General features: G+C 38.5%; 1 protein-coding gene across 9 annotated transcripts in view; it reads right to left on the bottom strand.

Annotated features, from left to right (window-relative positions):
- ACACA (acetyl-CoA carboxylase alpha) overlaps positions 1-16,906 on the bottom strand; it is a 332,443-nt gene that overhangs the window by 173,964 nt on the left and 141,573 nt on the right. For all 9 annotated transcript variants that reach the window (XM_031657026.1, XM_031657027.1, XM_021928272.2 and 6 more), the window contains 5 exons: positions 14,509-14,619; positions 7,218-7,427; positions 2,673-2,843; positions 1,516-1,677; positions 1,009-1,172 (listed from right to left, as the gene is read on the bottom strand). In XM_031657026.1, coding sequence (XP_031512886.1) covers positions 1,009-1,172; positions 1,516-1,677; positions 2,673-2,843; positions 7,218-7,427; positions 14,509-14,619 — 818 coding nt within the window. The remainder of the gene's footprint in view (positions 1-1,008; positions 1,173-1,515; positions 1,678-2,672; positions 2,844-7,217; positions 7,428-14,508; positions 14,620-16,906) is intronic.

Genomic DNA, 16,906 nt, shown 5'->3' with positions numbered 1-16,906 from the left:
TTCCAGCCTGGGTGACAGAGCAAGACCCTGCCTCTTTAAATTAATTAATTCATGAAATTGATAAAAATATAAAACTAATCAATAAGTGTTGATTAATACAAATAACCATTTATTAGGATTAATAAATTACTAATAAACAAATGCTACTTACTAATACTAATAAACACTTATTAATTACCTACTCCGTGTACAGTTCAAAGGTAAAGGGAATGGTATTAAATGTTTGATGCAAGGCAATAAACCATTAAAAAAACAGAAAAGAACTACTTCAAATTTCAGTTTTGGATAGATATTCCAAAAGATCTAAGCTGTTAAAATCACCTCCTTCAGCCCTATGTTTTAGGCAAGCAAAAGTGCTGTTAATTTAATATTCATTGTTTATGATTAATAGAATATTATCTAACATTTATGATATAGCAGTTATATTTGCCTAAGCTGTTATATACTTTACAGCACACTAAGGTCTCTTATATAAGCAATGTAGACAATTTCTTTATGTCCTTTTCATAATATTAGCAGTATAATTTTATTATTTTAAATAACTATAAGCGTACATCATGGTGACTATGGCTCATAACAATAGATTGTGTACTTGAAAACTGCTAATAGATTTTAAGTCTTCTCACAAGAAAAAAATAAAATAAAAGTCTATGATTTATTTGATACCTAGTTCTTGGCCAAGAATCTACCTCCCCTCAATAACAATACTCTTTCTGTGGAAAAATAAGATACCTTTAAAGCAATCAATTTTATACATTTATCAAAAATATTTGAAAGGAAAAATACTTCAAAAGGCTCAGAACAACAAACAGAAAAACATCTGCCAAGCACTCCATAATTTAATACAATATGAATGTCAGTACAATTAGAAATATTCAAGATTTCTTCAAAAAGGTTGTTAAGATTATTACTTTGATAGCAGATGATTCCTATTCCCATGCTCATACCTTCACTTAAGATTAGCACAAATTTATTTTGTAAAATGCAATCAAATGCTATTATACTCACGAAATTGCCTCCTCTCTGTTTTCTCCCCAAGAAAAGCAGTGACCAAACTGAGAATCAGCAAATTCATGAAGTCCCCCTGCAGCAGCAACACTGAAGTATCCCCAAACATTCTTATTGCTGCGGAAATTTAGTTCCTGAACTGTTCCTGAACTGGGCTTAAAACCCTGTTAGAGAATAAAGAATGAGAGACCATATTATGTTTCAAAGGAAGAGAAGATTTATATATTCTTGTTTAAGTTCTGTGCTAATCACACACAGAAGCAGAGAAGACACACAAAAATGATAAAGGCGAAGACCCAATGCTACAGGCCCACTGAAGACTCTATAGTGACTTAAGTGGGATTAAGTAACCAATGAAGCAATGACATTTACTTATGTGCTCTGAGAAACCTCTATATTTCTCTCTCCAGAGGAAGTCCCAAGATATTTCAGAAGTATACGCTCAGATACTATCTTAACATTAAAGTTCATTAAAAGGAGGTATAAACCTTTTAAGTGACGGGTTACCTCATCTGGATTTTCACTAGTGATCCGAGCAGCAATAACATGGCCCCTTGGGCAAGGAACATGTGCAGAATCTTCAAAATCAATGGGAGAATCACCCCAGGGAGATACCCCGTACATCATACGGATATCCTTGATTCTATATAGAGGAATCCCCATGGCAATCTGAAAGGTAATAAAACACACATCTTTAATTTTTCAGTTACTTCCCTTAAAGTGTAGAGGCTATCAGATAACCTAAAATGTTTTTATTTTTGGAGCCACTCCCTAAAACATTCTATTTTTATAATCTGTATTCTACAATCATCAACTCTAAGTTGCTTGAAATACAATATATCACTACAGATAAGTAGTTAGAATATTCTCCACTTCTAAAGAAGTCCCCACATTCCTAATGCAACAGACACGAGTTCTCATGTTGTCATTTCTCCATCACATAATGAGAATGAAAATATCTAAGGGAGGAGTAAATGTTAATAGCTATCCAAAAACAGACAGCTAGAAAGTCTTAATTGTGTCATAATTATCTCTTCCATCCCTGCAAACCACTGGCGGAAGTAAGTAAATCTTTAGTCTTTAATAGGAACCCAGAAGGTGTTCTCAGTGTGGGCAAATAATGTTAGATAAAAATAATATCAAACCTTATCATTAACTATTACTTCTTTCCATAATATTTGTTTCCTGGGCTGAGAGAAGACAATAATATTGACAGCAAGCACTTTACAAATTATAAAAATATATGTGTGCTACCACACTCTTGTCAGGAAAAACTTCAACCACCAATCTCTGATGCAGAATTATTTCAATAAAGAACACTAGTAAAAAAAAAAAAATGAGTAGGGAATAATTATAATACAAAGTTGTGAAGTTTACTATAGTTAAATAATTGAATAAAGCATACATTATTAACATTTATTTCTAAAACATGACACATTATATCAGATGTGTCTGACTAGAAAAAAAAAAATAATATTCCTATGCCTGTACTACATCAGGAAAACCAACCCACACATGCATAACCCATACAGCGTGAAAGAGAAATGAACATTAGGTGTGACTCAGATAGGAGGTGCTTTTTCTCTCATCACACACTGGTTAAACCCGTTTTTCAGGCCTCTCTGACTTCTCTAGGCTCCACAACCCAGATCAGGGAGACTCACCTGGAGCTGAGCTGCAGGGAGATTGACATCAGCCACCATCTCTGTACAAGGGTGCTCTACCTGTAGCCGAGGATTCAATTCCAGAAAGTAGAAGCTGCCGTCCTGGCTGTACAGGTATTCCACAGTCCCAGCACTCACATAACCCACCATTTTGGCAAGTTTCACCGCACACTCAAAGAAGAGAGATAAGCAAACATAAGTATCTCACCTTATCCAACTGCTGGACCACTACAGCCTCTCAATGACTCAACTGTTCAGTGTGTATAAGAGTCATCAAAGTGGCTCAAGACAGGCGGATCACGAGGTCAGGAGATCGAGACCATCCTGGCTAACCCGATGAAACCCCGTCTCTAATAAAAAACACAGAAAACTAGCCGGGCGAGGTGGCGGGCGCCTGTAGTCCCAGCTACTCGGGAGGCTGAGGCAGGAGAATGGCGTAAACCCAGGAGGCAGAGCTTGCAGTGAGCTGAGATCCAGCCACTGCACTCCAGCCTGGGCGACAGAGCAAGACTCTGTCTCAAAAAAAGAGCCATCAAAGGCTTTTAGCCACATGAGAGCACATTTCACCCTTTCAGATTATCATATCCCTGGGCATGGATGAAAAACTCAATGAAAAATCGGGAGAAAAGCGTATTTTTCACTTTGCATCAAAAGCAACCTCACCCCATCAGACATAAATGCATGCAGACAAAAAAACACAGGGACAGACTCTTGTCCAGTTTCCAGTATTTCCAATATGCTCCTCTTCTTCCTAGAAACATAACTAACTAGCTAGAGACTAGATTTCTTTTTTTTTTTTTTTTTTTTTTTTTTGAGACAGAGTCTCACTCTGTCTCCCAGCCTGGAGTGCAGTGGCACAATCTCGTGGCTCATTACAAACTCTGCCTCCTGGGTTCAAGTGATTATCCTGCCTCAGCCCCCCAAGTACCTGAGATTACAGGCATGCGCCACCATGCCTGGCTAATTTTTGTATTTTTAGTAGAGATGGAATTTCACCATGTTGGCCAGCCTGGTCTCAAACTCCTGATCTCAGGTGATCTACTCGCCTTGGCCTCCCAAAGTACTGGGATTACAGGCGTGAGCCACCATGCCTGGCCTGGTTAGTGGCTAAGCTCTGACAAACAAGACATCAGCACTGGTAAGTGATATGCGTAACTCATAAGTCATATATATTTTTTTTTCTTTTTTTTTTTTTTTGAGATGGAGTCTTGCTTTGTCACCCGGGCTGGAGCACAGTGGCGCAATCTCGGGCTCACTGCAACCTCCCCCTCTCGGGTTCCAGTGATTCTCCTACCTCAGCCTCCTGAGTAGCTGGGATCACAGGCTCATGCCACTGTGTCAGGCTAATTTTTGTATCTTTAGTAGAGATGGGTTTTCGTCATGTTGGCCAGACTGGTCTCAAACTCCTGACCTCAGGTGATCCACCCACCTCAGCCTCCTAAAGTGCTGGGATTATAGGCGTGAGCCACGGCACCCGGCCCTAAGTCATATTTTGAAAAGTCTCATTCTCTATTCCTAGCTTTTTCCTTCTTATTCACTGGAATGTGGTCATGATAGTATAAGCCAGCTTCAATCATGCAAATGAGAACACACTAACAACAGCAAGAGAGAAAAGAAAGGAAAAGAAAAGAAAGAAAAAGAAAAGAAAGAACGAACCTGTATCCCAAGATGGCCTCATGGAATAAAAAACTTCCACCAGCCCTGAAAAGCTCACCCCAGACTAGGATGGGAGAGAAAAATAAACTTCTATTTTTTGGGGGGTCCACTGTGTTTTCTGGACCTTTTTGTTACAGTAATTTAACCTGTATCCTAATCGATACAGGAATTATTAAGTGCAGGTAGAATGCTGCTGTTTAAAAATATTAAAATATGAGATGCTAGCTTAGCAAAAGGGTAGTGGGTAGCAGAGAAACAGATACTGCAGGCTGGAAAGGCGATAACCTCCTTGTTGGGATAACACAACATTTGGTAAACTGTTTCCTACAATAACTTGGAATACTGACCACACACCAACTAAACCTTAAAAAAGATGATCTGAAAGGGTCAGAGTGAAGAAAAAGCCAACTTCTTTTGTACTCCCCCAAAGAGAAAATGAGATTATCACCCTGAAGCAACTCAGTGTCAAAGATCAGATTAAACATGCTGCTTTAGTTTCAGCTGGCCCCAAGATAGCCAATATTAAATCGAGGTAAGAGAGATAGGCTAAGCACAGAAGCCAGTAAATAATAGAAGAAAAGTTTCTATATCTAGAAGAAATCTTTGAGTATGATTAATCCAACCCAAAGCTGATTGCAAGCAAATAGCCCAGAAGCTTAGTAAGTATTTGAAGGAATTGTATTTCCAAACAAACCACAAACCTGGCTTTCAAAAGCCTGCGGTTGATGATTGGGATATTTGTGCCCTCAATCCTGCACCAGCAGGAAGTGGGTTGTGAAAGTTCTCCCAAAGAAGGCATAGTCTCCAAAGCCCAACTCACAGAGAAAACTGAATGAGGAAGAACTTCCCAGAAAACAATGGTAGGTGCCTTGAAGGACAATGAACAAGGGATTTACTCCCTTATCGCACTTCTTTGGAGTGTGCAGTAGCGGAACCAGGAACAGCCAGAAGGCCTGAGGTAGTATTCTCCTATATAGAAGGGAATCATTGCAATTCCTACCTAAAAAGGAGGATTTGATAACTGCTATGGACCAATGATTGCTATGTACTTTTCATTTTTCCAAATGAGAATTATCTTGTTCCTATTCCATTATTGTATATTGGGTGTATGGTAAGGGCAGGGGGGGAATGACAGTGGGTAAATAACTTATATTTTGAGTCACTGGCCCATGAAAAGCCACAATACATATCTAATGGAGAGGAATATACATCACACAGAGATCCAGAATCACCTCCAGTAATAACTGGAGTAACTCCAGTTACTAGTAACTGGATGGGACTTCAGGCTGTCTTCCTTGGACAAAGGCAATGTGTGCTCTGAGAGTAGGAAAAGGATAAAAGGATAATGGGTAGCCAGAGGAACAGACTGAGGCAGATTATGAAATGCCCTCCAGTGACTTTTCTCCACTTCATCATTTTAGGAATAAAATTGAAATTTTTGCTGAGCACATGGTCACTCAGTTAGTGACCACAATTCCTAACAACCTTTGTGCTAGGTATAATTGTGTAACTGAATTTTGTCCAGTGGAATGTGAGCAGAAGTGATATATGTGACTTCAAGATCATGCTTCCATATGCTTGCCCTCCACATAATCTTGTGTGAGTTAGCTTAATCATGAAGATAACAATGTCCGAGAGCAAAGTTTGGCAAACTTTTTTGGTAAAGAGCCAGATAGTAATTATTTTCAATTTTGTGGGTCATATAGCCTCTGTCACAACTATTCAATGCTACCATTGTAGTGATAAAGCAGCCATAAATAACACATAAATAAATAAGCATCATTGTGTTCCAATAAAATTTTATTTATAAAAACAGGCAACAGGTGAGCAATAAACCTATTTCTGGTACCAGCTCATCTCTGAACTATGATGAAAGAGAAATAGAAACTTATACCTTGTTTAAGCCACTGTATTTTGCTTATTTATTTATTTATTTATTTGTTTGTTTGTTTTGAGATAGGGTCTTGCTCTGTCACCCAGGTTGGAGTGCAGTGGCACGATCAAGGCTCACTGTAGCTTTGACCTCCCAGGGTTAAGTGATCCTCCCACCTCAGCCTCCCAAGCAGCTGACAGTACAGATGTGTGCCATGACACTCAGCTAATTTTTGTATTTTTAGTAGAGATGCAGTTTCACCATATTGCCCAGGCTGGTCTCAAATTCCAGGGCTCAAGTGATCTGTCCGCCTTAGCCTCCCAAAGTGCTAGGATTACAGGCAAGAGCCACCATGCCCGGCCGAGCCACTGCATTTTGAAGGCATCTTTATTACAGCAGTTCAAGAGTTCATCCTAATATATACACAACATAGGAAATAGACTTCTAACACAAAAAAAATATATTTTGAAGAATATATTTTGATACAGAGACTGGGTCAGGACTCCAGAAAAGACTATGTTCAGGTCTCTAAACTATAGTTATTCCAAAGGCATCCTTCATGACTCTGAGAAACTGTTTTCTATACAAAAAGATAGAAATGTGTGAACTCTGAAGATAGAGGACTTTCCAAAAAAGATAATAGAGTTGATTAAATTCAGCTGAAAACTTGATGATAATCAACCCAGCAAATGAAACTACCTGATTATGAGCTTCTTAAAAAAAAAATCAATCATAAGACTAAAAATTTCAAAACATTTCTCTTCTTTATCCCTCTTTCCCAAAATGGTACACTGATTTTTTTTAAGAACGCGTTAACTACTTTTAGAGCTTGATATGTTCCCTGACAATTCTCTTAGTGAGAAAACAGTAAAATTTTTTTCTCTAAGAAAAGGATATAATTTTATTAATTATTCAGAATAGTTGTTTAAAATCCCATTATTCTCAGATTGGTACATGAACTGAATGAAAAATGTTCTGTGTAAGAAAACATAAAGTAAGCCTTTTAATATATGTACCTGTTCCATGTGTTCAAATACTGCTGGAGTAGCAATAGTAGCTGGTGCCTCTTCAATAATCTTCTGATGCCTGCGTTGTACAGAGCAATCACGACCAAACAAAGAGATGGCATTGCCATATTGGTCCGCTAAGATCTGCACCTCCAGATGACGAGATTGTTTGGCTAGTCTCATCACAAATATGGGAGATCCAGGGACTTCAGCTTGAACCTGTATTAGAAAAGGGGGGGGGGGGGAAACAATTCTTAAATTTTAAACATTTTATCTATCTTGATAAGCTACTTTGATTTCAACAAGCAGATGTCCAGAAGTGTCAGGAACCATGTTAATCAGCAGAAATACAAAAGTGAATAAAATACAGTCCATGCCATCATCTTTAATATCTTTAAGATGCTTCATTCTTAATCAATATTAATTGATAAATATGAAAACATGAAAATCTGGTGCATCACAAAGGTAAACAACAAAATATTTGAAAACATAGGCACATACACAAATCCAACAATGGGCAAAATACTACCATCCTGTATTCGGTACAACTAAATGTACAACTTGTTCCAGACAAGATACTTTCCTGGTTCACATTACATCATATATGGTATTGTTGCAGCCAAAGGAATTTCATCTTTAGTTTTGAAGAATATTACTGTTGGGGACAGAATTCTAAAATGGTAACTATTTTTTTTTCTCAGCACTTTAAATAATCCCAATAATTTTTGGTTTTCACTGTTTCTACTGAGATGTCAACTGTCAATCTTATTGTTACTCTTTTGAAAGTAATCTTTATTCCTCAGCTGCTTTAAGATTTTCTCTCTTTCTCTCTTTTGTAGGGGGTAGAGTGGTAGATTTACTCTGATAAGCATAGATGTGGTTCTTTGTATGTGTCCTGCTTAAGGCTCATAGTGCTTTTTGAATCTGTCCTTGGTATCTTTTATCTGTTCAAAGAAATTCTTAGCCTTTCTCTCTTCAAATATGGCTTCTGCTTCATCATTTCTTCAAATACTGCTTCTGCTCCATTCTCTTTCTCTTCTCCTCTGAGACTTAAAGTACATGATGTTAGACCATTTCACATAACCCATAGTCTTTTATGCTCTGTATCTTTTTTGCTCTGTTTTGCCATGTAGCAAGTCATCTCAAAACTCAGTGGCTTGCTTAGAACATCAACCTTTTATGATGCTGTTCTCATCTGGGCAGTTCTTCTTCTAGTCTTGCACTTATATACATATCACCATCTGGTAGCTTCAGTGGGGTAGAATGGTCTCACTCAGATGTCTGGTGATTTGTGCTGAGTGCTGGCTGGTATGTCTAGGGAGCCTCAGCTGTAATCATTCATCTCCAATGCATGTGACTTCTCATCCTCCAGCAGGTTAGACCAGGCTTCTTCAGTGCTGTGTTCCAAGAGTGCAAACGCAGAAGCTGTAAGACCTCTTGAGGTATAAGCTTTAGAATTTATACATCTCTTTGGCCACATTCTAATGGTCTAAGCAAGCCACAAAGCCAGCTAAGATTCGAGGGGTGGGGAAAATAGATGCCACCCATGGAAGGGAGGAACAGCAAAGTCACATTGCAAAGGGTGTACATACAGGAATGGGAGGAGTTATTGTGGCCATCTCTTGCAAACAACTTACTATGCTCTACCCTATGGCCATAATAATTCACATACCTCCCACATGCAAAACAGACTCACCCCCTCCCAAGACCCCCAAAGTCTCATCCAATCATGGCATCGGGCTTGACGTCCATTTTCTCATGAGTCACGTCCAGAAGAAAATGAGGTTCCTTGGGTGCAGCTCCTCAGGTACAGTTTCTCTTGATCCAAAGACCTGGGAACTAAAAAGACAAGTTATCTGCCCCAACACTCCCAATATTTATGATGATATTGGGAGAGGATAATTGCAAATGAGATTGTTGTTCAAAGAGGAGGAAATAGGAGGTACACAGTAGTCATTGGTCCATAGCAGTTTTGAAATCCAGATAGGTACATGCTGTCAGATGCCCTTACTCCAGCATCAGGAATGCTTTTCTTTTCGTTTTGTTTTGTTTTTTAGGGTCTAGTTTGGTTCCCTCGGAGTGAGTCCTTAATCCATGGCATCCCCTGCTCTTAGCTCTGCCCTCTGGGCTCCTGACTCCACTCTCTGAAAAATCTCCCTTTTTATTTGAAATGACAGCTGTTTACAGATGAATAGCTTTCTGTCTGCTTCCTGCCCATAAAAAGTTTAAGGCTCAGAGGTCACTTTTCATTTTGAGCTGTTTCTGGCCCTTTCAGTCCCTTGGTGCATTCATCAACACAAATCTCTTGACAACTTTGTGGGTTTCCTATGAATCATATTGGGGTTCACCACTCACCCGAAGAGACACATCCACAACTCATGTCTGCATAGACCTCTCTATACTTTGGGCACATCAGGATGCTGTGAGACAGTACCCTTAAGATACTTAGGGCCAGGCGTGGTGGCTTATGTCTGTGATCCCAGCACTTTGGGAGGCCAAGGTGGGAGGATCATCTGATATCAGGAGTTCGAGACCAGCCTGGGCAACATGGTGAAACCTCATCTCTACTCAAAACACAAAAACTAGCCAGGCATTGTGGTGGACACCTGTAATTCCAGCTACTCAGGAGGCTCAGGCAGGAGAATCACTTGAACCTGGGAGGTGGAGGTTGCAGTGAGCTGAGATCACGCCACTGTACTCCAACCTGGGCGACAGAGTGAGACTCCCTCTCAAAACAAACAAACAAACAAACAAAAAAGATAGCTAGAAGCCTGTTTCTAGCTGAAAGTGTTCTTTTTTTTTTTTTTTTTTAAAGGATACTTAGAAGCATCTTTGCAGCTGAAAGGATAATTTATTAGCTACTACCTTAAAGATTTCTGAGGCCTTAAAGTCAAAGCACTCTTGACTTAGTCTTTACCCTGAGGCATTTTTAACTTAGGAAATCTTTTGCCAGCTGGAGAGACTCGGGATGAGAAACAATTCTATTTTCAGTAAGTTCTGGGTCCTTTACATTTCTGTAAATTCTGTCAATTCTGCTTGCAAGCAAAACATCTTCTTTAGCTTACCTCTTTTTTACAGTTTCTTAACATAAGCAACTAGAAGCACTCCACAGATACTTTAAACACTTGTAGAGAGCTCCTTAAACAGATCCATGACTTCATTAAATTAATATATACAATTTATCTTCCAAGTTACCTCAGATAACATTTTTTGCCAATTGTTCCATTATTACAGAACATGGATCTTTTTTCCAGACTCCAGTAACAACTACTACACTGCTTTTCCAGCCTCCCTTAACAGTTCATCGTTCTTCCAGTCTTCATTAACATCCTCCTCATCAATTTTCCAGCCTACACCTATGAGCCAGTTTTAAAGTCAACGTCTCATGTTTTACTTTTTTGTTATGGCAATATCATACCTGTAGGTATCAATTTCTGTGTTAATTATCCATTGATACGTAACAAACTACCAAAATCTTAGTGACTTCGTATAGCCACCATTTTATTTTATTTGCTCATAAGTGTGATCAGCATTTTGAATTTGGCACAATTGGCAGTTCTGATCTTGCCTGGAGTAACTCACGCAGCTATAGTCATCTGGCAGCTCAACTGGGGTTAGACGGTCAAATATGGTCTCATTTACATGTCTCAAATGTGGTGCTGCTGACTGTCAGCTAGTAGGACTAGGAGGCCTTAGCTGGGACAATTCATCTCTGCTCATGTGACCTCTCCTTCTCCAGTAGACTAGAATGGGCTCTTCACTTGGTAGTCTGAGGGCTCGCTCCAAGACAGCAAGGGCAACTACAAAACTATTTGAAGTTTAGGCTAGGCTTCAGAACTTGGGTACCATTTCTGCCACATTCTACTGGCCAAAACAAGTCACAAGGTCAGCTAAAATTCAAGGGTTGGGGAAAAAAGACTCTACTTCTTGATAGGAGGAGCTGCAAAATAATGGTGTACAGAGTAGGTACACAGAAATGGAAAGAGTTATCATGATCATCTTTGCAAATAATTTCTCACATTGCTCTATGTTTTTCATCCTTTTGTCTCTCTTCATGCTTCAGTCTGAATTTCCTTCTGATCTACTCACCAGTCATTAATTATATTTATCTTTTTCTATGTTTTTTTTGTTTTGTCACCCAGGCTGGAATGCAGTGGCATGACCATAGCCCAATGCAGCTTCAAACTCCTGGGCTCAAGGGATTCTCCCATTTCAGCCTCCAGTGCCACTTATTAATTCTCTTCAACTGCATCTAATATGCTATAATTTTAAACTCCTATACTGACTACTTCTTCTTCTTCTTCTTTTTTTAGACAGGGTCTTGCTCTGTTGCTCAGACTGGAATGCAGTGACACAATCTCAGCTCACTGCAGCCTCTGCCTCCTGGGTTCAAGTGATTCTCCTACCTCAGCGACCCAAGTAGCTGGGATTACAGGCGTGTGCCACCAGGCCTAGCTAATTTTTAGTAGAGGTTTCATCATGTTGGCCAGGCTGGTCTTGAACCCCTGACTTCAAGTGATCCACCTGCCTCTGCCTCCCAAAGTGCTGGGATAACAGGCATGAGCTACCATGCCTGGCTACTGATACTGACTTCTTAATTTTAGTTATTGCATTTTCAGTTCTAGAACTTTTGTGTCTTCTTTATAATTTCCAGTTCTCTACCAAAATTCTCAATCTTGTCTTTAATGTCCTTGAATATGTTAAGCAGAATTACTTTAAAGTCCTTGTCTGATAATCTCATTATCTAAACCCTCTGTAGGTGTGTTTCTACTGTTTTGTTCTTCTTGGTTTTCAATCGTCTAATTTTGTATGCCTGTTTTCAACTGAGTGGTTGATATGCTGTAAGAAAAATTAACAGAAATAATTTTAAGTTCTGGATGTTATCTTTCTCCGGAAAGGATTTACATTTGCTTCCTGCAGGTGTCTAGAGGCACTAGCAATCCTAAAACATCTTGCTTAAATCAGAGGTTGAATGTTTTGAAGCCAAGATTTAGTCCCTGTGAGGGCTAGTCTATTTCCAGTTCACCCTTTCTCCCGTAGTCAGTCCTTAAAGATCCCAACCTAAAATGTGGGAGGTTTTCCAGGGCACCTCTCCCCAGGGAGCCCTCTTAGTCTTTTAAGATTGTCAAAAACTTATCAGCCTTTCAGGTGCTTCTTCTTGAACTAGAAGATGTATCTAGGGGAAAAGTAGCCTCATACGTCAGGCTCACATCTCTGGGTTTCCTTATTCTCCTATATGTTAGCCCCATAATTCTTCACTGTCTTGAATGGTCTCTAATGCCATAAAACACACACACACACACACACACATACACACACACACACACACACATATTTATAAAGAAATCTGGTTCAGCTTTTCTAGTTTATTCCCAATGGGAGGATTGGTTTATTCAGCCAACTAGTATTGAAAAACTTAAGGACTTTCACAGAAAACCTCCCCTTAGTGTTTTAAGACTTTTCTACTATTTGATTCCATAGTAATGAGCAGTTTTGAAATGTCTGTATCAGTTAACACTAATCCATGCTTTTTTTTTCTTTTTGCTTCTAAGAGCAAAGTCCTTTTCTCTAGACCCTCTGAGTCACTGATCTACCTATGAAATTAGAATTCAATGAAAAAAATGTGGAAAAAAAAAACCCAAGGTAGTATTCAATTTCTGACACTTAAAATAGGATAATGTAGCAAAACAATACCTTATTTATTTATTTATTTTAAAATTTTTTGTAGAGATAGAATCTCACTTTGTCTTCCAGGCTGATCTCAAATTCCTGGCTTCAATCTATGCTCCCGCTTTAGACTCCCAAAGTGCTAGGATTACAGGCATAAGCCACCAAGCCCAGCCAAGACAACACCTTTATCACTTCCTTTATCTAGTACAGATGCTCCTTGACTTACAATGCGGTTATGTCCCAATAAACCCAACGTAAGTTAAAACATTTTAACATGTATTTAAGATACCTGCATAGCTTAGTCTATTCTACCTTAAATGTTCTTAAAACACATTAGCCTACAGCTGGGCAAAATCTTCTAACACAAAGTCTGTATTATAATAATAAAGTGTTGACTATCTCACGTAGTTTACTGAATGTTGTACTGAAAGTGAAAAACAATAGCTGTATGAGCACTCAAAGTAAGATTTATGCTGAATGCATTATCAGTTGCACACCATTGTAAAGCTGAAAATTTGTAGGTTGAAATTTTAAGTTGGGGACCATATGTATATCAAATTATGGAAGACCCAGCTCATAAGATTTTCCATTTAACTTTTGACAGTGAAGCAAGGAGTTTGCTGCTGTTTTAAGAAAAAAAAAAAAAAAAAAAGTCAAATAAAAGGTGGCATGGCACACTAGTAAAAGAAGTACAAAGTAGAAAATGACAAGGAAACTATGAAAAAGAGGGAAGCTAGGAGAGTGAAAAGAGCAGACTTCTGTCACAATTTTCCATTTTTTGACACATCTTTTACTACTCACTGGTAGAAGGAAAAAAAGTGAGTTAAGTATGTGACGGTAACTAAGTATGTGAGGGCAGAACAAAAAGAGACTCCTGTCTCCCTTTTCTCACTCTGTTTAAGATTCTAAAAAGACATCACTTATTTGGTCGTCTCTACAACCAATGTATAGTACAGCCACATCAACTTGGCTGCAAAGCAGAGGGTAAGACAAAGAGAGATCCTACATTGAGCTTTCCTGAGTCACTCTCAGTTTCTATATACTATGGGCCTGCCACAGGGTTCCTGTGCCAGGGTGTGGTGGCCATGCAGCACGGACTAGGGTATAGACTACTGGGACAGCAGGGTAGATGGGACATATGATGGAAACTCAGAGGTCTCTAGGCAATGTGAACTAAAGTGAGAAAAAGTCAATCAGAGAGCCTGGGCCTGTCCAAGCCAAGAGCAACCATACCAGTGTCATACCACCACACCACACATTATCTACAAAGTCAGCAGAACAGGGACACAAAAATATAGAAAGGTATTGATTTTCTTTGCCATTATGAGGTCCTAAAAGCCATACGCACCATGTAGGGAAGAGCTATCTGAGAAACTGAGCATGTTTATATAGGACAGAATAACTCTATTTTTTGAATTACCTAGTTAAATAAAACTTAAAATTGAGTTGGACATTTCATTAACCTTTTTTCTCTGCTAACATGCAGGTAGAAACTAGAGTGAAAGACAATTAGCTATAGACAAAATTAAAAATTAAATATTTTCTGGACATCCAAATTATAGTATGAGTTAAATCATGTACCTCTGATATATATGTTAGTTCAAACAAACAAAAACAGCTTATACTCTACCTGTCTGAAGAGGTTAGGGAAGTCATCTGCATTGTTGACTTTTCTAATCCCCTTCCCTCCTCCTCCTTCTGAGGCCTTGATCATTACTGGATATCCAACTTCCTCAGCTGCCTTCAAGAAAAAAGAAAAAAAAATAGAAGAAATAGTGTTATTACTAGAGAAGGAGAAAACTGGCATTTTTCTCCCCTTAAGAATGCAGTCAGTAAGTCTAAATACAGCAAAATAGAAAGATCTTCAAGATACACTATTAGGTGAAAAAATAAATAGTAGAACAATATTTGTAGTATTAGGTTGAACCAAAAGAAATTGCCTTATTCATAGATTTAAAAAATGACTGAATATAGGCAATTTCTTACAGTTCAATCTAAAGTAATGTCACATGAGTCAAAAACAAAATTATATATGCATTCATACACCTACATATGTAAGTGCAAAGAACTGAAGTTCAGAGTACATACCAGCAACGATTTAGAAAAGAAAGATGGGTCCGGGCTCAGTGGCTAATGCTTGTAATCACAGCACTTTGGAAGGCCAAGGCGGGCGGATCACCTGAGGTCAGGAGTTTGAGACCAGCCTGACCAACATGGAGAAACCCCGTCTCTACTAAAAATACAAAATTAGCTGGGCATGATGGCACATGCCTGTAATCACAGCTATTCGGGAGGCTGAGGCAGGAGAATCACTTGAACCTGGGAGGTGGAGGTTGCAGTGAGCCGAGAGATCACGCCATTGCACTCCAGCCTGGGCAACAAGAGTGAAACTCCATCTCAAAAAAACAAAAAAAAAACAAAGAAATATGGGTGGATATAAAACTTTCCTTTTTCACTGTATATATTTCTGCATTATTGGAATTTCTTATATTATGCAGGTATCCACATATCACAATTAAAAAAAAAAAAAGACATAAAGAGTTCATTTAAAATTAGCTGAAGTGGGGTTGGGCACAGTGGCTCATGCCTGTAATCCCAACACTTTGAGAAGCTGAGGCAGGTGGATCACACCTGAGGTCGGGAGTTTGAGACCAGCCTGGTCAACATGGTGAACCCCTGGCCCTACTAAAAACACAAAAAATTAGTTGGGCGTGGTACTGCATGCCTGTAATCCCAGCTACTCAGGAGGCTGTGGCACGAGAACTGCTTGAACCCGGGAGGCAAAGGTTGCAATGAGCCAAGATTGTGCCTCTGCATTCCAGCTTGGGCAACAAAGTAAGACCCTGTCTCAAAAAATAATAAAATAAAATAAAATAACCAAGTCATTCCTTTGTCAAAATATTCCAGCCTTTTAAGGTTTTGCTACCTTACAATAATATCTTTAAAATATATCACCAGGCCTGGCCCAGTGCCTCACACCTGTAATCCCAGCACTTTAAGAGGCCAAGGTGGGTGGATCACTTGAGGTCAGGAGTTCGAGACCAGCTAGCCCAACTTGGTGAAATCCTGTCTGCCCTAAAAATACAAAAGTGGGCACCTGTAATCCCAGCTACTCAGGAGGCTGAGGCAGGAGAATCACTTGAATCTGGGAAGTAGAAGTTGCAGTGAGCTGAGATGGCACCACTGCACTCCAGCCTGGGCAACAGAGTGAGACTCCAACCCAAAAAAATAAAATAAAATAAGTATCACCCAGAAAAAGAACATTTCAATGTTTAACCTATGTCAATCAATTAGGAATGAAAATCTTTTACTCGCAGTCTCACCTTTTCTAATGTTTCCTTAACTCTATTCTTTCCTATGCTCATATAAACAGAATTAGTATAATGAACTCAATTGCTGAGTGATAGATGATCAAAGAGATAGCATAAGTGTGGAGAAAGACTTACAAAAAAAGGGGGTATCCCACAGGAGATCAGTAAGAAGGTAGGCCTTTTAAAAATATATGAAAGCTTTAGTCACAGGTCGCCCATTAAAAATATTTTGGAAGAATTTTAACACTTTAATATTAAGTAAGGAGCGTGGAGGTAGAAGGACAAAAAAATTAAGTAGAAAAAAGTATTATGATTACCAACGCAATACATATATTAAGACCCAAAACTTATAATTATCATAAGTATAGGAATCTATTAATAAAGATTTTTATATGATATAAATCTATGAGTTGAAAAGGACAAAAAACATGAATATGTTAACAGACATTATCTTTGGATGGTGTGTTTTCATGTGGCTTTATCATCATCTTTGGCTTTTCAAATTTTCTACCAGAAAATGCTGTTTATAATTATACCAAAAAAAAAAAAGAATGTTAGTTGATAAGCAAAAAAAAAAAAAAAAAAAAAAAAAAAAAAAAAAATAGCTAGTTCCTTACAAAGAGCTTCTACTCTTTTGCAAATTATAGCAAACAAAATGAAGCATTTGCAATTCAATTAGAAATATTAATTCTTCTTATTAAGGAGATTACAGGATGT

The sequence above is a fragment of the Papio anubis genome, chromosome 17, assembly GCF_008728515.1.
Source record: "Papio anubis isolate 15944 chromosome 17, Panubis1.0, whole genome shotgun sequence".
In the NCBI taxonomy this organism is placed as follows: domain Eukaryota; kingdom Metazoa; phylum Chordata; class Mammalia; order Primates; family Cercopithecidae; genus Papio; species Papio anubis.
This window is presented reverse-complemented; position numbering and strand designations above follow the sequence as displayed.